Here is a 21,919-nt window from a genome sequence, read left to right as displayed (position 1 = left end):
TTTATCCAGAAATAAGAGAAAGAGGTATCATCTTTGAGGGTCCATAAAGGGCTTATAATTCAATTTCCAAGTAAAATGACTATTATATTCGAAAAGAGGAATTTATATTATTCAGAAATAGAATTATGATCAAATAGTAAATTTACCAATTATTTTAATTGTTCTCTATAGCAAATAAGAAAAAAGGTGCCATTTTCAAGGGTCCATAAAGGGTTTAAATTGTATTTCTGAGGTAAAACGACAATTATATACAGAAAGAGCATAAAAAAGAGTCGAGAGGTGTGTTCACCTTATTCGTAGGCCAGTAATGTAAACTGCCCCAAATTGACCACCGTTTGTTAAGCTGTTCTCAAAGGGGAGGGTTAGGAGAATAGTGTTGATCAAGACAGTCGAGGGTGATTGGAAATACACTGCCCCGCTGATCCTCCCTTTGAACACAGCTCAGTAAATGGTTTTTCGCAATTATTTCAGAGGTTTGAAAATGTCAGATACGACCTTTTGGCGTAAAAGTGGCGATATAATAACCGTTTCCTCCTCCAGCACATGAACTATTCATGAATTTGAGGAAATAGTTGTTTTAGTTGGATAACTGTCACTAGTACATCAAGAGCCCAGATTTGAGTCCGCCAAGAGTTACAAAGTCGAAAAATACCACACCCTTTCCTGCTAAGGTTTGAAAAATTTAATAAAAAATCAAGTTGAGCAGAGAATACAGTTCAAATCTTGAGAGCCACTTTGCAATGCTTACATTTAAGAATCAAAGTAATCTACTCAAAACTTGGTAAAAATCATATCTAAAATTAGATATAGGATCTGAGCTCACCAAATTTTGAAACCCTCCCTATAGAAAAGAATGTGAGGTAAAAGCTTGAAACCCTTTTTCAAACCCTAATTTAGGATATAGATGCATTTCTGAAAAGCTTAACTACCCTAAACAAAAGTTTTACAATTTTAGCAAAAAGCCCTTCAAATAAATATTTACACAAAAGTCAATGCTTACCTAAAGAGTCAGTGGGTGGCAATACAGGGCTTGGCTCTGGTTGAATTTGCGTTTTCTTACGATTATCCGAGTTTCGAAGCACAGAAAGCACACTTTCCACGGCTAAATTTCTGTTTTCAATTAGGGTGCCTCGACAAATTGGACATCGTGTAATCTAGAAAGGGAGTTTCAAGATTCAAGTGAAGAAGACAAAATTTATCCGGGGGAATTTCAACCAAATCTGGCATTTCTACAAAAATAAATCGTGTTAACAATAAAAATAAGAAGAAAGAAGTAACAATAAAAATTAGAAGAAAGAAGCATAGTTGAGGAAACGCCTCTCAGTACTACAGCCACAGAGGTGATTCAAAACATTTTCCTGAAGAAATTAAAAAAGTAGATCTAGAAACATTCAGGGTATTTCGGGAAGCATACAGTTAGTATTAAAATAAATTAAAACTCTCTCGAACAAGTCCACTAACTTTGCACTAGTCTCACTCTCTTTTCTTCCAGAAGTAACAAGGGTGCCAGAACCTCGGCAAAAGCAGCAAGAGAATCTAAAGAGGACAAGCCACGGTAATGGAAATCGAAACACGTAGGATGACATAAACGACAACAAAACAAGGAAATTTCCATTATCATTGTAAAAATTAGTAAATTTAAATAATGGGTTAGGTTAACGAATCAACAGCTTTACAAACATTCAGGTATAAAGCAGTTGAAATCAGAAGAGAGTGTAGGGAAGAGCGAGAGTTAGTTACTGGAAAAATAGAAAAAACACAAAAATGCTCAGTTGAATGATTTGTTCAAAAACCAAATTGATAATTATGACAAAATCCTTAGATGTTAGAAAATTATTATGGCCAGAAAGCATCGCTAAACTGACAATTCTTTAGAACACAGACAACAAAGATCGTTGTCGATAGTTAGACGGGTCGTTTCGTGGCTAAGCCTTGCATAGTATTCTAATTTGAGCACGTTTGAGAGTATTCGGGGAAACAACATGATGAAAGGAGAAGTTAATAAGTTTCGATAAGGGAGAAATAATGGAAGGCAGAATGGGCTTGATTACTTAAGTCGGAATACTATCAGGGCCTGATGACGAGACATTCTTCGATCTCATAACAGTTCTAGTAATTTCTATATCCAACGTTTGTTAAAAAACATTGAAATAATAAAAATAATAATAAGAATTACATCAGAAGCTGTCTTTTTAACAACATTTGCTATGCATGAAGTAAATGAAGAAATATAAATATTCCTACAGAATTTGAATAGGCAAGATCGAAAAGCACTCATCGAGGGCCTAGACGACTTATAAGCTCTCCATAATTTATTCTTCAACTTTTAAGAAGACCAGGGGTGACCCAAGGATTTATAGGAAAGGTTCCTCCCCCATTCCTCCCTCATTAATTACCCCTCATTACCTACCTCACCATCCTTTACAAAACAACATGCCCCAGGCATCCTCTACCCAAAACGCCCCTCCAACCCGAAATTTTACTCACGACCAGTCAAATCATCATCACAGACGTTACTGCACCAAAACACTCCAACAATCCCCTCTTACTCATATCCCTCCCAGTCACAAGCCCCCTTGCATGCCCAACCCGCTCCATATGCCCTAGATGCTGTTGATTGGTTCTGGCCTCCATCTATCATTTGCCAAAGTAAATCCATCCTCCCTCCTCCCAGAAAGTTCCCACCCCACTTCCATTTCCCAGCACCTTCTTACCTTCCCATCTCCTCCTTTCCTCCCTACCAAAAATCTTCCCGAGTCAACTACTTCTTACCCTATATCCACGAAACCCCGCCTCCGACCCATTCGTTTTACCCCGCGTGCCCACCCTACCAGTGTGACTCAGGTCTGAGACCTTTTGCATTTAATAATTGTCTTGTATTAAATCCTAATTGTTCGCACTTCCCGACAACTGAAAACAAGTCGCACCTTCCTCATCATGCTTCGTCTGTATCCTCGCCCTTCCTTCCACCTCCAAATCCCCAAGGTAAATCCTTCTCTTACCCTACTTCTCCGCAGCATCATAATATTTAATTGAAACCCCACCCAGGAAATTCTCAAACACACCAAGTATCCCTGTCGAGATTCCCCAATCGGTTTGTTTTTCCTAAACTTCTAGTTACTAATGCTGAAAGTCTTAATTTTAAAAAGCTTACCGAACTCGAGGTGGTTTCAGAATCAAATCTAATCGATATTATAGCTATTACGGAAGTACAGTCCCATGACCCAGGGTCTCTGCGCCTGACAAATTATACGGAGTTTATTAAACTCCGTCCTTTAGACTACCCACTTGGAATAAAAGGTGGCGGTGTTGTGTTCTTACTAAGAGTAACCTTTACCCAAAGGTTGTTCGAGTCCCTAGTATATCCAAGTATGATGGAATCATCTGGCTAAGTATTAGACCCAAAGTTCTTCCTCGTCCATTTAATATTATTGCAATAGCCGTTTTCTATTACTCCCCAAGTCAAAATATCGAGTCAAAACGTAAATTCATCCAGCAATTGCAGACAAGTGCTGATTTTGTAATTTCTAATTACCCCACTGATGTTATATTTTTTTTTGGCTATGCAAATGACATTAAATAGTTTTATTTTTGTTCCTCAATTAAATTTAAGCAATTTTTTAAAATACCCACAACTTTGGGAAACACCTCTCTTGATGTTATTTTAACTAATATGTATAATTTTTACAACCCTTCCACGGCTTTGCCTCCATTAGGTGGGAGTTATCATCTTTTGATTCTTTTATCCCCCTCCTCAAATTTTAAGCATTCTTTCTCAATAACTTATGGCAGTTATCGTTCTCTTCAAAATTCTGGTCTTCTTTCTTTTGGTATGTGGCTGAATACTGAAGATTGGTCCGATGTTTATAGTTTAAAAAATCTTGATGAGAAAATGGGTTTGTTCCACAAAAAGCTAATTGACAAATATCAAATTTGTTTCCCTGAAAAAAATTTTTAAAAGTGCTCCAGTGATAAACCCTTTATTAACCAAACTATAAAAACACTAATTAGAGTCAAATTGAAGCTTTTCAAAAATGGTAAACAAGATGAAGCCAATAAACTGAGAAAATCAATTAAAAGAGAAATTCGCAAATTGGCACGATCGTACTACAAAAAGGTCGAAGTATTGTTCACTAATAAACCAAAAAACTGGTATTCTGAGGTTAAAAAGCTATGTGGCATGAGGTTTGAACAGCTTAGCTTCAGTCAACCCGAGTCCCCTGATATTACTGTCAATAATCTCAATAAATTCCTTTCTTTTATTGTCCAAAGCCTTCCACCACTGTCTGACCAATTACCATCAAGAGCCCTTTACCCTTCTTTACCCTCTGTTTCCCCGTCTGAGATAGAAAGAAGAATTCAAAAACTAAGAAAGACAAGTATCTGTCCTTTGGATATCCCCTTTCCTCTTATTAGTGCCTTCGGTGATTTCTTGTCTAAACCCTTGTTTTTCCTGTTTAACAAAATTACCGAGTCTTGGCAAATTCCTACAATTTGGAAACAGGGTTTCATAACCCCTTTGAAAAAAAAAACGGAAAGCCTAGTTTTGAAGGCGTTCGGCCTATAACTCTTACTCGCATTTTCTCGAAACTTTATGAAGGATTACTTGCGGATTGGCTAAAAGAAAAAATCCTACCTCTTACTGACTTGAAACAATTTGGGAACCTGAATTCCCATTCCTAGAGACAAAATTCGAACAATTTTATTAATTACCAGAAGAGTTAATCTGTATGACAATAAAAAAAAGTCTATAAATCATACCTACAAACTACAGTGACACCATGTCTAATTCTTCAAACAGGAGGAGGAACTTGAAGACAATTTCACAAAACAAGAGGACAAAGAACGAGCAAAATATATTTTACTAATTATTTTATAAACTATTGCACAATAATTAGTTCTAATTGAACTAATTATTATCCCACAAATAAACCATATTTCAAAACATGATTTCTAGATCTAAAGACACAGGAATTCCCATTCCTAGAGACAAAATTCGAACAATTTTATTAATTACCAGAAGAGTTAATCTGTATGACAATAAAAAAAGTCTATAAATCATACCTACAAACTACAGTGACACCATGTCTAATTCTTCAAACAGGAGGACGAACTTGAAGACAATTTCACAAAACAAGAGGACAAAGAATGAGCAAAACATATTTTACTAATTATTTTATAAAGTATTGCACAATAATTAGTTCTAATCGAACTAATTATTATCCCACAAATAAACCATATTTCAAAACATGATTTCTAGATCTAAAGACACATGAATTCCCATTCCTAGAGACAAAATTCGAACAATTTTATTAATTACCAGAAGAGTTAATCTGTATGACAATAAAAAAAAGTCTATAAATCATACCTACAAACTACAGTGACACCATGTCTAATTCTTCAAACAGGAGGAGGAACTTGAAGACAATTTCACAAAACAAGAGGACAAAGAATGAGCAAAATATATTTTACTAATTATTTTATAAACTATTGCACAATAATTAGTTCTAATTGAACTAATTATTATCCCACAAATAAACCATATTTCAAAACATGATTTCTAGATCTAAAGACACAGAGACAAAATTCGAACAATTTTATTAATTACCAGAAGAGTTAATCTGTATGACAATAAAAAAAGTCTATAAATCATACCTACAAACTACAGTGACACCATGTCTAATTCTTCAAACAGGAGGAGGAACTTGAAGACAATTTCACAAAACAAGAGGACAAAGAATGAGCAAAATATATTTTTCTAATTATTTTATAAACTATTGCACAATAATTAGTTCTAATTGAACTAATTATTATCCCACAAATAAACCATATTTCAAAACATGATTTCTAGATCTAAAGACACATGAATTCCCATTCCTAGAGACAAAATTCGAACAATTTTATTAATTACCAGAAGAGTTAATCAGTATGACAATAAAAAAAAGTCTATAAATCATACCTACAAACTACAGTGACACCATGTCTAATTCTTCAAACAGGAGGAGGAACTTGAAGACAATTTCACAAAACAAGAGGACAAAGAATGAGCAAAATATATTTTACTAATTATTTTATAAACTATTGCACAATAATAAGTTCTAATTGAACTAATTATTATCCCACAAATAAACCATATTTCAAAACATGATTTCTAGATCTAAAGACACATGAATTCCCATTCCTAGAGACAAAATTCGAACAATTTTATTAATTACCAGAAGAGTTAATCTGTATGACAATAAAAAAAGTCTATAAATCATACCTACAAACTACAGTGACACCATGTCTAATTCTTCAAACAGGAGGAGGAACTTGAAGACAATTTCACAAAACAAGAGGACAAAGAATGAGCAAAATATATTTTACTAATTATTTTATAAACTATTGCACAATAATTAGTTCTAATTGAACTAATTATTATCCCACAAATAAACCATATTTCAAAACATGATTTCTAGATCTAAAGACACATGAATTCCCATTCCTAGAGACAAAATTCGAACAATTTTATTAATTACCAGAAGAGTTAATCTGTATGACAATAAAAAAAAGTCTATAAATCATACCTACAAACTACAGTGACACCATGTCTAATTCTTCAAACAGGAGGAGGAACTTGAAGACAATTTCACAAAACAAGAGGACAAAGAATGAGCAAAATATATTTTACTAATTATTTTATAAACTATTGCACAATAATTAGTTCTAATTGAACTAATTATTATCCCACAAATAAACCATATTTCAAAACATGATTTCTAGATCTAAAGACACATGAATTCCCATTCCTAGAGACAAAATTCGAACAATTTTATTAATTACCAGAAGAGTTAATCTGTATGACAATAAAAAAAAGTCTATAAATCATACCTACAAACTACAGTGACACCATGTCTAATTCTTCAAACAGGAGGACGAACTTGAAGACAATTTCACAAAACAAGAGGACAAAGAATGAGCAAAACATATTTTACTAATTATTTTATAAAGTATTGCACAATAATTAGTTCTAATCGAACTAATTATTATCCCACAAATAAACCATATTTAAAAACATGATTTCTAGATCTAAAGACACATGAATTCTCATTCCTAGAGACAAAATTCGAACAATTTTATTAATTACCAGAAGAGTTAATCTGTATGACAATAAAAAAAGTCTATATATCATACCTACAAACTACAGTGACACCATGTCTAATTCTTCAAACAGGAGGACGAACTTGAAGACAATTTCACAAAACAAGAGGACAAAGAATGAGCAAAACATATTTTACTAATTATTTTATAAACTATTGCACAATAATTAGTACTAATTGAACTATTTATTGTCCCACAAATAAACCCTATTTCGAAACATGATTTCTAGATCTAAAGGCACATGAATTTCCATTCCTAGAGACAAAATTCGAACAATTTTATTAATTACCAGAAGAGTTAATCTGTATGACAATAAAAAAAAGTCTATATATCATACCTACAACCTACAGTGACACCATGTCTAATTCTTCAAACAGGAGGAGGAACTTGAAGACAATTTCACAAAACAAGAGGACAAAGAATGAGCAAAATATATTTTACTAATTATTTTATAAACTATTGCACAATAATTAGTTCTAATTGAACTAATTATTATCCCACAAATAAACCATATTTCAAAACATGATTTCTAGATCTAAAGACACATGAATTCCCATTCCTAGAGACAAAATTCGAACAATTTTATTAATTACCAGAAGAGTTAATCTGTATGACAATAAAAAAAAGTCTATAAATCATACCTACAAACTACAGTGACACCATGTCTAATTCTTCAAACAGGAGGAGGAACTTGAAGACAATTTCACAAAACAAGAGGACAAAGAATGAGCAAAATATATTTTACTAATTATTTTATAAACTATTGCACAATAATTAGTTCTAATTGAACTAATTATTATCCCACAAATAAACCATATTTCAAAACATGATTTCTAGATCTAAAGACACATGAATTCCCATTCCTAGAGACAAAATTCGAACAATTTTATTAATTACCAGAAGAGTTAATCTGTATGACAATAAAAAAAGTCTATAAATCATACCTACAAACTACAGTGACACCATGTCTAATTCTTCAAACAGGAGGAGGAACTTGAAGACAATTTCACAAAACAAGAGGACAAAGAATGAGCAAAATATATTTTACTAATTATTTTATAAACTATTGCACAATAATTAGTTCTAATTGAACTAATTATTATCCCACAAATAAACCATATTTCAAAACATGATTTCTAGATCTAAAGACACATGAATTCCCATTCCTAGAGACAAAATTCGAACAATTTTATTAATTACCAGAAGAGTTAATCTGTATGACAATAAAAAAAAGTCTATAAATCATACCTACAAACTACAGTGACACCATGTCTAATTCTTCAAACAGGAGGAGGAACTTGAAGACAATTTCACAAAACAAGAGGACAAAGAATGAGCAAAATATATTTTACTAATTATTTTATAAGCTATTGCACAATAATTAGTTCTAATTGAACTAATTATTATCCCACAAATAAACCATATTTCAAAACATGATTTCTAGATCTAAAGACACATGAATTCCCATTCCTAGAGACAAAATTCGAACAATTTTATTAATTACCAGAAGAGTTAATCTGTATGACAATAAAAAAAAGTCTATAAATCATACCTACAAACTACAGTGACACCATGTCTAATTCTTCAAACAGGAGGACGAACTTGAAGACAATTTCACAAAACAAGAGGACAAAGAATGAGCAAAACATATTTTACTAATTATTTTATAAAGTATTGCACAATAATTAGTTCTAATCGAACTAATTATTATCCCACAAATAAACCATATTTAAAAACATGATTTCTAGATCTAAAGACACATGAATTCTCATTCCTAGAGACAAAATTCGAACAATTTTATTAATTACCAGAAGAGTTAATCTGTATGACAATAAAAAAAGTCTATATATCATACCTACAAACTACAGTGACACCATGTCTAATTCTTCAAACAGGAGGACGAACTTGAAGACAATTTCACAAAACAAGAGGACAAAGAATGAGCAAAACATATTTTACTAATTATTTTATAAACTATTGCACAATAATTAGTACTAATTGAACTATTTATTGTCCCACAAATAAACCATATTTCGAAACATGATTTCTATATCTAAAGGCACATGAATTTCCATTCCTAGAGACAAAATTCGAACAATTTTATTAATTACCAGAAGAGTTAATCTGTATGACAATAAAAAAAAGTCTATATATCATACCTACAACCTACAGTGACACCATGTCTAATTCTTCAAACAGGAGGACGAACTTGAAGACAATTTCACAAAACAAGAGGACAAAGAATGAGAACTCAGTGGAGAATTTGTAGACATAAGAATCATAAATTGATTCTCCACCAGTCGATAAGTTAACTTAGGGAATTTTCTCTGTAAAAGCCACATCTTCGTCATCCTTGTCTTTGTATTGAGAAACTATTGCGACAGAGAATGGTGCGACTAGTCATACTAAACATTTAAGGAAGAACCAGATGGATCATCTGACTAACTTCCCTGAAAAGCGGCTACAGGATCTGTTCTACCGCAAAACATCCCTCAACCATATGCATAAATGTACTATGCTTATCTTCTAATGAATAAACCAAAAACCAAGGAGCACGCTTATCCTTAGGTTCTGCTGAAAAACAAAGCCCTATTCAAAAGCAGAATAGTATTATTCGAACCCCCTGGTAGTATCCCAACCCATAACTTCTTTTCCGACTTGTTTTTACCAATCAAGAAGCAACAGGAACTACTACTTATGTCTCTGCTATCCTCCTTACCAAAATGTTGTTTTGAAACACTCTAGAAATAATTGGAATTTCATAATGCTAAAATAAATTGTTACTAGTAGCAGTAATTAACAAGTTGATTCAAAGGTCTTTCTAGCCGCTCATTAGGTAATTTCATTAAATATAAAATGTGACAATTTTCATATCTCAGAGAATTCTCAATCCTTTCACATGGTTACCTCTACAGGAGCTTATTTAGGGCATAAGACAGCCCACCCTCCCTGAGGAAACTCTTTGGTAAAACTCATAGGACCTTCGGGGCTAGCACCTTGACAAATAATGATTACTAAATATCAACCACAAGTCCATGTACAAGCATACCCTTGTATTGTGCTTTCAATATAAAATTGGTCTAACAGCTGGTTAGTCGCAGAACAATGTTTTATGTGAAAAAAAAAAACAACAAAAAAACATCAACGTAAAATATAAAGAGATAAAAATTTCAATTTTTAGACGGAGAGATATTATTTAAGAATAAAGTTTCAAGCCCTTAAGTCGTGCTTGCATAGGAAACAAGAGAAGGAGGAGGGCAGCCAGGGATGAATTTTTTTCCGTTATTTTGAAGACTGCAACTTAAGAATAAATTTTTTCTAATTTTCAACTCCAATGTATGCCCACCTCCGTTTAGGTTGACACTTTGCGCACCTATTTATTCGATCAACTTTGTTTTATCAATCATAAATCATACTATCATAGTATCACAAATATTACGAAAGGACAAACCTTCTGTCCTCTGAAACAGCGTTTACAAAGGAGATGTCCTTCACAACACTGATGAACAGGGGCTTTCAGGCATTCAAAACAAACAGGACATTCAAGAAGCTTTTTAAAGTGCTGCACAGGGATAACTTCATCATCATGACCCAATGAATCATCGCCACTTTCTACGCTCGAATCGCTGAAAAGACTATATTTTAAAAGCAAAATCGACAAATAAATGGATTGTTGTCAAAGCTTTAATGTATTACGAAAAATTATGCGTTCAAGATGTTTAAAAACAAAGACAAATTTGAATAGCAGCTGCCTGTTAAACAGAAAAAAAAAAACAAAGAAAAACACATTCAAAACAATAAGAGGGAACACGAAGCGCAAGAAAGTAAAAACAGGAAATGATCAGACATCCACTTAACTCGAACAAACATTTCGACCCTATATCCAAGGGCCGTCTTCAGCAAAACGCAAATGAATATATAAAATAATACGATTTTTAAAACTAAAATTTACAAAAACAGTCCTAGAATCCTCACTTCAACGAAGTTAGATTGGGCTTCGTTGAAGCGAGGATTCTAGGATTGTTTTTGAAAGTTTTTAGTTTTAAAGGTCGTATTTTAATTTAGGTTTTTTTTTATCTATTGTTTTTTTTTTGCTGAGGATGGCCTTTTGATATAGGGTCACACTATTCATTTGAAATTTGAGTCCTACTCTCTTACAGAAAAAAATCCCTGTTCCCTAACTATTCCTGTTCCCTAACTATATAATCCCTGTTGTTCTAACTATTGTTTGTGTTTAATGATGTAAAGGCAGTGTGGTCTTCGTCACTATTTACGTATAATTGATGCCGAGCTTAATGAGAGATTAGGTTGTGTATAATTGATGCCAAGCTTAATGATATATTAGGTTACGAAGAAATCTGGCATAAAAGCAATAATCTATAACATTCTTTGAACAAGATAAAAAGAACAGAAGACAAATTAATAAAAATAAATTCACAAGCCTGATATATATTTTAAGAAAAAAAAAACAGATTCTTATTTATTTACTATTTTTCGTTTCCAAGTCTCTGTTTATCCGATGTAGTTTGAAAGCTAGAAACATGGGAAGTTTAATAATAAACTTTTGCCAGAAAAGTGCAAACACTTTTGCAAGGAAACACAATGAATTGAAAAAGCTTCTTGTCATTAACTACAACTAGATGTTTGGTGCCAAGGCTATCTGAAAAGTTGAAGCAAATGTGACTCACGAACACAGTTTATAGAATTATCCAGTATGTTTATCGCAGATCATTTCTGGTCTTCATTCTCGGTGCGAACAAAAAGCTCCTCCCACTTATTTCTGCATTAGCGGGTTAGTCTGTTTCCGTCAATCAATGAGAAATGGTTACAAAGTGCATTATTCGTAATAGCGGGTTTCCACTTATTTCCGATTATTTCTATTATAACTTTAAGTTTCGCGTCCAAGAGGGTTACAATTTGCATTATCCGTAATAGCGGGTTTCCACTTATTTCCGATTATTTCTACTATAACTGTAAGTTTCGTGTCCAAGAGAAATCTGACTTGTCTACCCGTGAAAAGATGTAATGCCGCTTATGTTTATATCTGCAAAAACGTTCTCTGGAGCACTCGCACCTCGGTCCGGGTTTTTATAATGGGTGAGATAGGGAATGATCATACTGCTAATTCTATAAACTTTGCTCACGAACTACAGTTGCACAACAACACTTGTACCCTAGTCTCTTGGGTAAAAATTGTACGTTCTGTTTCACTTGTGTTAGTTGACATGGAATTGGACAAATGCAGTAAACAACCTTGTCGTCTTGTGTACATGAAACAAAGACAAAACATATACACTGAAGACTGCTTTTTAGATGCGGCTTTATTATCCAGTTTTCTGTGTTGATACTATACAAAAGCCCAGAACAAGTTTCTGGGGCTAGATGCTACCTGTAAAAGAATTGATTTGCAGACTGAAAGACAAATCTTAATCAATAACTAAAGATAGAAAGTTCAGTAAATATTAATATTCATTCCTGAAAGTTTCAGCAATTTTGTATTTATTAACAGCATAAAAGACAAAAAAAAAACGTATTTTGTTTTCAGTAAATTCACAAAGTTCGGAGATTTTCAACACAGATGTGTACAACGTTCAGTAAAAGTCTGATTCATCTGAAAAATTTCATACCAGAAGATTCTTACAAGATGAAAAACAGGCAATTAACCTTTTACAAACCAAATACCGAGGGACCACGAGCCGAGAAAATATCATAAAATGTAAATAACAAAAACAGAAAAGGGATAAATGAAAAACAATCGCAGTGTGTAAACAGAGACAGGGCCAAGGGAACCCCCATTAACAGACAAAAAAAGAAGAAGAAATGAATGTATCTTTAATGGTTAGTGATGTCCGATTTTCTTTTTTTTGTGACAATAAAACAGCTTTTTTATTAATAATCTTGAAAGGCATTTATTTCACGACTTTAAAAAACAAACAATGACAGCAAGGTAGAACATGCAAAAATTATAACTTGTATTATACCCCATAATATTGCCTCATATGTGTAGACTACTGAAAAACTGAATATATGGGTTGAGTTGCACGAGGGTTCAGTTAAATGGGGTTCAGTTGCACGGGGGTTAGGTTACACAGGGGTTCAATTAAATGAGGTTCAGCTGCACGGTGATTCAGTTGCTTGGGGTTCAGTTGCAATGGAACCATCGTAGTCATAATTGGTCGCTTTCGTAAGCGATTACAGTCGCAAGTAGTCAAAGCCACAAGTAATCGCAGTCACAGCTCATAGCGCAGTAGTAGACTAAGTAGTCGGAGTTGTAAGTAGTCACAGTCGCAAGTAGACACAGTCTTAGTCATAATTAGCAGTGGTTACAGTCGCAAGCAGTTGAAGTTTTAAATTTGACAATCTGCGTGCAAGTAGTGTGTTTTGACTCCCCTCGACATTCTTTGAAAGTTTCACCTTAATACCTTCGGCCTTAGAAGTGGTAGTAACAGTAATAGTAGTAGCACCAGTAGCAGGAGTATTAATAGTAGTTGTAGTATGCACATAGTTTCTTTTGGTTAGTCTAACATTCCCCTCAACATTTTCTGGAAGTTTCACCCTTAAAACTTTAGATTTAGTAGTAGCAGTAGTAGTAGTGATAATAGCAGCAGTAGTTCATATAGTATGCGCGTAGTGCCTTTGGTTAGTTCAACCTACCCCTTAATATTCCCTGAAATTTTCAACTTAATACTCTAAGCTGTTCCTAGTATATTGCTTATACACAATTCTGACAACTTGCATACGCATAGTGCCTTTTGATTAGTTCAGCAACCCCCTCAACACTCCCTGAAGTTTCAACTTAATACCATAAGCCGTTCCTGAGACATTACTGGTACATCTTTTTGACAATCTGCATGCACAAAGTGTTTTAATTTAGTTCAACGCCCCCCCCCCAACATCCCCTGAAAGCTTACCGTCTTTTGGGAGACCCAGGATCGAACATGCCGAACCTTTCCGAATAACAAATCCTATATATAAATAATGAGCAAAGTGCACAACTGCCAGCCCTTGTCCCATGGGTTGGGGGGGGGGGGGGGGACAGGTCATACCAGAGGCACATCTACTGGACCTACTAACTATGCCAAAAATGGAAATTTCAAAAAAAATTTATATGTCTTTGGGGAGAGGACAGCGAAAAGGGGTATGGGAGGGAGGTTGGTTCCCTTCCAATCACTTTTGACTCACCATTTCTCGTTTCATAAGGAGATGCTTGGTGAAAATAAATTAAAAAAGAAACATTCAGTTCACTTCACTCTTTACTTAGGCAGCGCATTCTCGCTGCCTATGAAAAACAGTGCATATTTTGAACAATCCTAATACATTTAAAAATAAAATAAATAAAATCGATAGAATTGTGAAGATTAGTCGAAAGAACTAATGAAAGTAGACAGATAGTTTAATATACATGGAAATAGATTTCTAGAAGTCTCATCAGTTTTTCTTCTTCAATATTACTACAGGCAGCGCAACAGCAATGCCTAAGCAAAGAGCGAAATGGGCTCAGGTATTATTAATTTTTTTCACCAAGGCACATCATCTGGAGAGGAGTTGTTGCAGAAACTTCGGAGAGGGGCTCATTCAATTGGAAATTAAAAGTTCTAGTGCCCTATTTAAGGGTGAAAAGTGTTTGTAGGGCAAGCAGCTCCCTCCATACCTCTTATTTTCCCAAAGACATTCGACAAAAATATTGAGGTGGCGTTTTTGTTCAGCAGAGTTGAAAGGTCAAATAGCTAAGCCTCTGGGGATAAGAGGACCCCCCACAGGCCTTGGAGCAAGCACTGTAAGCTATGCAATTTGCCTATTGTTTATATGTTAGTTTTAAGAAAACTATCCAAAAAAGAAGTTTTTTCAAAGAAAATTAAAGAGCCATATCAAACTTAAGATCAGCAGAAATAAAGTCCTATCATAGTTCAAACTGAAAACGACACAATCACAAAATCAAAATTAAAGATAAAAAACACAGATATGGATAAATAAATATACCTTAATCCGTAACTGGTAGGGCGGGGTCTTTTTGACCCCAAGGACCCTTTGAAAGTGTGTTCCTTCTATACCGTTAGGAACATAAAGCGCTTTTTCTTGTCGTGTATTCTCCGGAATCTTGGTGGTGTTTAAGCATACAATCAGTCGAGTAGCTGGCACCAAAAGCAGAGGAGGTAAAAGTGGTATGGGGTCATTTTGACCCCACCCTACCATTAACATTACAAAAAAAAGGAAAATGAACATTTGGCTTTTTGAAGAAATATTACATTTGTTGCTAGTATTGCACGTTTCTGTCATTGCCAAGAATGACTTAATTTCTTTTTTTTAAATTCTAGTTGGATTTCACTTTTCAATTTCTCGGTTCTGGCCCTTTTCACCTTTTATTTCGGGATTTCAGTGTCGAAAAGCGATTCATATGGAAAACTTATACATTTTCTTTTCCCTTATAGAAAGAATGGACACCCGAGATAAGAAGCGCCTTACAGAGTAATATATTATTCATATACTTGAAGAAGATGAGGATTTATCAAGTGGATCCGACACCCTAAACGACGATGACTATAGACCATCGATATTTTTCAAGCGACTATGAGCCTGAAAAGGTTCCTCTACATTGAGCCCTGCCTTCACTTTGAATATCCATTAACCCGTCCAGCAAGAGGAACGCCACTTGTACCATGGGCACCCATAAGCTGAATTCCAGGGGGGGGGGCAAACCTCGTCTAATTGGCAATTTTAATGCTATATAATAGAAATCTCACCACAAAAATATAAAAATAAGGCAACATCATTCAGCCAGGGGGGGGCGGCCCCCCCCTTATGGGTGCCCATGACTTGTACCGATATTTACGAGCAGTTAGTTGGAAACCACGGCAAACTTTACTCTCCTTCAGACATCGTCACTATCGATCAGATGCTTATCGGGTTTAGTGGCAGATGTCATTTTCGTATGTAAATTCCTACAAAACAAATACGGCATCAAAACGCAGTGCCTAGCAGACGCCCGTACTTTCTATCTCTGCGATGCGTTCATTTACTATGGAAAGGAGACAAAGTTGCTTCGATCCGAGCATCTTTCGGTACCAACTAGGACAGCTCTTACTTTGACGAGAACCATCTCTGGCTAGGGCAGAAATATCACGGCCGATAATTGGTACAGTTCCGTTCAACTCGTAGATGAGCTTCTAAAACAGAAGCTGACCTATGTAGGGACTGTAAAGAAATACAAGCGTGAAATACCTGACAGTTTCCTGCCAAACAAAACTCGCCAGGAAGGGAGTTCACTGTTTGGCTTTAAAAGTAATAAAACAGTGGCTTCATATGTGCCAAAGAAAATCAAGGCCGTCGTGTTGATATCGTCGATGCATCACACATCTAAAGTCGACATATACACGAGAAAACTGGAAACCATTAAATTTTACAAGTCAACAAAGAATGGAGTCGACAGTTTGGACCAGAAATCCGCGAGCTATACCACAAGCCGTATAATACGCCGTTGGACAATGGCAGTGTTTTTTGCTCTATTAGACGTTGCTGGTGTAAACGTTTCTGTGCTTGTAAATGAAACTAGCAATCAAGAGAAGAGCATTTCCCGACGCGAGGTCCTCCTAAGGTTAGGTGTAGTTTTGGTCCAACCATTTTGCACCATCAGATCTTCAAACAAAGTTTTGCCATGAGAACTTCGTCGACTTACATGCCAGGTTACTGGGATTCTATTTTCAGAAAGCCAGAACACTGGAGAACAACATTCTGCAGCCAAAGGAGCTCGATGTGGTATCCGTCCCAGGGAAAAAGACCACAAGACTACCCTATGCTGTGTCATCTGTAAAAATAGTGTCTGTAAGGAGCATGCAGTGATTGTTTGCTCAAGCTGCATCTAGAAACAAACTTTTTATTGGTTTCAATAGTAGTTGTGTCAATATATTTGAAAATAAAAACTCATGTTTCCATCTAAATATTTTGAACCCACCCTACCATGAGTGTTATACAAACAAACCCCTAACAGTTAAGGGTTAAAACGAATAAAACCTAACTGAATATTAAATTCAAACGAAAACGAACAAAAATTACTACAACAGGCGTTTGGCTAATAACTCCTACCCTAACCGTAAAAGTTCTAACACCTATTGTGTCATTTATCTTTTGTTGAAAACTAAAGTACTTTAAACAGCGTGCCTTAATTTTTAAAAGGCCCAAGAAAAACACAAATAAATCACTACAATAATCAAAATGACTTGAAAGAACTAATGAAAACAAACTGAACATTAAAGAAATACTTATATTAATTCCTAGAAATTTCTACAGAGCAAATGAAGCAAAAGGCTTAAGAACTTTTACGGTTAGGGTAGGCGGAAGAGGGAAGCAGCCAAAATCCTGTTTTTAGCTATTTTTATTCGCTTTAAGTTTGACTTTAATATTCAACTAAAATTTTACGCGTTAAGATTCATTTATTTATCAGTATCTCTTATTGTTTTGAGTTTGAACATTATAGGACTTTATTTCTGCTGGTTCTAAGTTTAGTATGGCTCTTTACTTTTTTTTCAATAAACTTCTTTTTCAGGAAGTTTTTCTTTTAACTAATTTCTGATTGCTGAAGTTTTATTATTTGCTAATATAATGAACATTTCTCCTGCTTTTCACGTCTCAGGATTAAGAATTAGATATCTTATTCTAACTTATTAGCTCTAATTAGTGTCATTTGATTTATTTAGACATTCCCTAAAAGTTTCAACTAAATGCCACTGACCAATCGTGAGATATTGAAGATACGCCTTTTTGACAACTGGAATGCTCACAGTGTCTTTTGATTGGATTCAACATCCTGATCAACATTCTCTGAAAGTTTCAACTTAATACCTTTAACTTTTCCTGAGATATTGCACAAACAATTTTGACAAGCTGAATGTACACAGTATCTTTTGATTTAATTCAACATACCCTGAAAGTTTCAATACAATAGCATTAATCAATAACGAGATATTACAAATACGCACACCGGGATGCGCAAAGTTGTTTCTTGATTAAGTTCAACATTTTCTGAAAGTTTCAATTTAATACCTGTGACTATTCCTGAGATATTGCACACATGCCATTTTGACAGTGCACTAATTTTGACAACCAGGGTGCACACGGTGTGTTTTGATTTATTTCAACACCCCAATCAACATTTCCTGAAATTTTCAACTTGATAATCTTAGCTGTTCCTGGGATATTGCAAATATGACTATTGGCAACTTGAACATTCCCCTTGAACATTCTTTGAATGTTTCAACTTGATAATAGAGAGAAATTTTGTTACTGGCTTAGTGTCAGGCAATAGGTACTTCCTGGCCTTTTTAATATTATTGTATTTGCTGTTTTTTATTACTCGCAAAACCAAAATGTTAATGAAAACGCAGTATCATCCAGCAATTGCTGTCAAGCGCTGGTTTTACGATTTCTGTAAACCCAGACGTTGGACTTTTTTTTAGTTGGCGATGCCAATGACCTTAAGATGGATTCGAGTTGCTCTTCTCTTGATGTTATTCTAACTTATATGAATAGTTTTTACAATCCCCCTCAGCTTTGACCCTTTTGGGTGGGAGTTCCCATCTTTCCCTCCTTTTATCTCCCTCTTCAAACTTTAAGCATTCTTTTTCAATAACCTATGGCTCTCACCGCACTCTGAACAATCCTTGCCTTCTTGTTTTTGGTACGTGGCTGAGAATACCGAAGATTCGTCCGATATTTTCGATTTAAAGAGTCTTGATACAAAAATTGCTGCTTTCCAAAAAACTCAAAAAGTGATCCAGCGATAAGCCTTACATCAATCAATCAACCAAAAAACTAATTAAAGGTTTTAAGTCAAAGGAATAAATCGAAGGTTTTCGGAAACAGGAGTAGTGGGGCCATGATTACTTCTGCAACACCCATACGGACTACTCTTTTCTTCCAATTGTTCGACGGCACAAGAAGAATGTTTAACGGCGTTTTTCTCTTTTGGCGACCAGATGTCGCAATTTTAGGCGACCTTCATGTCCTGGCAAGATTTACAGGATTTCAGTTTTATATTATATGATTACTTGGAATGTGGTTGTTATAATGTACAAGTTTTAATAACAACTGAAGTTCCTAGCCCCTCGTACCTGTTTCTAGTTGGCATCATTCCTGCCCAGGCAAGATTTGTCATGTCCTGGCAAGATTCCTATTTTTGGTAAGAGTTCAATGTCCTTGGCAAGAGTTACATGGTTGGGTTAGGTCAGGTGTTTTTCTATGACAGTTATCTTACGGCATGTGACACACCCCCGTTTGAAGCGCATGTTACACCACGCGACACACCCTCGCCTTTAAAGGGTCATATAAGTAGAGCTACTAGCCCCTCATGCTGTCACACCTACTCAATACGGTTAATGGTTCTATTAAAGGGAACACAGTTGCCAAGATTCCATGACACACCCCTTTGGACTCCAATGACGCCATACGACTTACCCCGTTTCAAACGGACAGATATGTACATTGCGACAGGAACCCAATAACACATAATCGCGAAGAAAACCCATGACAGGGGTTTTCCTCGGTGGACAGGAACCCATGAGGGAATCCCCGCTTGTAACGTAATGACAGCTCACACCTTACGTAATTATTGTGCAACACTGCCATGTGGTACTTTTTCGCCCGAAACCCCAAAAGTTTTTATTTCATTAACTTAATGGCGACACATACTTAATGTAAGGTCGGCGCATCTCACGCATGGACGGCGCATCCATCACTGCCAGAAAATACCATTTTGACATTTTCCGCCCAAAAGCCTCAAGGCATTTTCTTTTTTCGGCGTTTCATTTTTTGCTTGAAACACCTTTCATATTTTTTCTTTTTCTATAGTTCTTGACCCCGCCAGGACTCGAAAGGTCATTCCCTTCCAATGGTACAGCGCCCCAAGCAGGTCGTCCATGAAACCATTCACAGTATTTTTGATCAGGAACCACTTTATAAAAATAATCTATTAGAAGCAAGAAGATTTCTCATTTTTCAAGCATGCTAGAACGGCGTGTTTACTGCCAAATATGGCACGAATTCGGAAAACATATATTTCCAGGAGACATTAGCTCTCAAGGTATTTTTATTAATGAAGGGGAAATGCGTGCTTGAATTATGTAAACACCTAGGTCTGAGAGAAGCATCCCGAACAGTAAATCTTAAAAAACGGAAATTGTAAATAAAAACAAATTGACAAGCAATAAAACATATAAAAAAGACAGCTAAAAAAATCACAACGAAAAATAAAAGGTGAAAATGTCATATTATCATATACGCAAAAAGAACCATCTATTATAGAAAACCGGGGCTTCTAGCCTGCAACTCCGGAGGGTAGGGGAGGGGGGAGTGATGTTAGACGTGGGTTTGGAGGGATAAGGTTGATATTAGATGCAATTCAAGACATATTAAGAGCTTTTAAGGAAAATATCCATTTCTTTTAGTACCTGTTAGATTTTCACCTCTTCCATGGGAAAAATTCCTTAATGTCTCCACCCTAACTTTAAGGTGTAGTTCAACCCAAAATGACATTACATGACTCCCCCCCCAAACCCTGACAAGGCATCATCTCCCCCAAGACATTTTTCAGACATTTCCTAATAAAAATTATGGTTCTAAATCCCGTGATTCAAGTTTTTTTGCAACCCAAGCCAATCATGATGCCCCACAATATACTCCAGACTGTCATGGCATTTCACCCATATGACACCCCCCCCCCCCAACCCCTGAATGAACTGGTATTAGTGATACATTTAAACCATATTAAGAGATTTCTTTGAAGGACAGCTTACAACTTACGTAATTATTGTGCAACACTGCCAAGTGGTACTTTTTTCGCCCGAAACCCCCAAAGTGTTTTTTTTCCATTAACTTAATGGCGGCACACACTTTATGTAAGTTAACCGCATCTCACGCATTGACGGTGCATCCATCACTGCCAGATAATACCATTTTGACATTTTCACAAAAAAGCCTCAAGACATTTTCTTTGTCGGCGTTTCATTTTTTTCGCTCGAAACACCTTTCATATTTTTTTCTTTTCTATAGTTCTTGACCACGCCAGGACTCGATAGGTCATTCCCTTCCAATGGTACAGCGCCCCAAGCAAGTCGTCCATGAAACCATTCACATTATTTTGTATCAGGAACCATATTCTAGAAATAATCTATAAGAAGCAAGAAGATTTCCCATATTTCAAGCATGCTAGAACGGCGTGTTTACTGCCAAATTTGGCACGAACTCGGAAAACATCTATTTCCAGGAGACATTTGCTCTCAAGGTATTTTTAATAATAAAGGGAAATGCCTGTTTGAATTATGTAAACACCTAGGTCTGAGAGACGCATCCCGAACAGTAAATCTTATAAACACGGTCATTGTAAATAAAAACAAATTGACAAGCAATAAAACATATAAAAAAGACAGCTAAAAAAAATACGACAAAAAATAAAAGATGAAAATGTCATATTATAATATACGCAAAAAGAACCATCTATTATAGAAAACCGGGGCTTCTAGGCTAAAACCCCAAAGAGTAGGGAAAGGGGGAGTGATATTAGACATGGGTTTATAGGGATAAGGTTGATATTAGATGCAATTCAAGGCATAATAAGAGATTTTAAGGAAAATATCCATTTTTTTTGTACCGGTTAGTTTTTCACCTCTTCCATGGGAAAAATTCTTTAATGTCTCCACCTTAACCTTCAAGCTGTAGTTCACGCCATAGTGACCTTACATGACTTCCCCCCCAACCCTGACAAGACATCATCTCCCCCCCTCCCCAAGAC

At 35.3% G+C, this 21,919-nt stretch overlaps 1 protein-coding gene across 1 annotated transcript in view; it reads right to left on the bottom strand.

The window, feature by feature from the left end:
• LOC148950504 (uncharacterized) overlaps positions 1-21,919 on the bottom strand; it is an 89,852-nt gene that overhangs the window by 16,031 nt on the left and 51,902 nt on the right. The window contains exons 2-3 of the mRNA XM_089092442.1: positions 10,592-10,766; positions 1,001-1,154 (exon numbers count right to left, since the gene is read on the bottom strand). Of these exons, the coding sequence (XP_088948568.1) occupies positions 1,001-1,154; positions 10,592-10,766 (329 nt within the window). The remainder of the gene's footprint in view (positions 1-1,000; positions 1,155-10,591; positions 10,767-21,919) is intronic.

The sequence above is a fragment of the Artemia sp. Qi Xiang Cuo genome, chromosome 7 (genome assembly GCF_049724085.1).
Source record: "Artemia sp. Qi Xiang Cuo chromosome 7, ASM4972408v1, whole genome shotgun sequence".
In the NCBI taxonomy this organism is placed as follows: domain Eukaryota; kingdom Metazoa; phylum Arthropoda; class Branchiopoda; order Anostraca; family Artemiidae; genus Artemia; species Artemia sp. Qi Xiang Cuo.
This window is presented reverse-complemented; position numbering and strand designations above follow the sequence as displayed.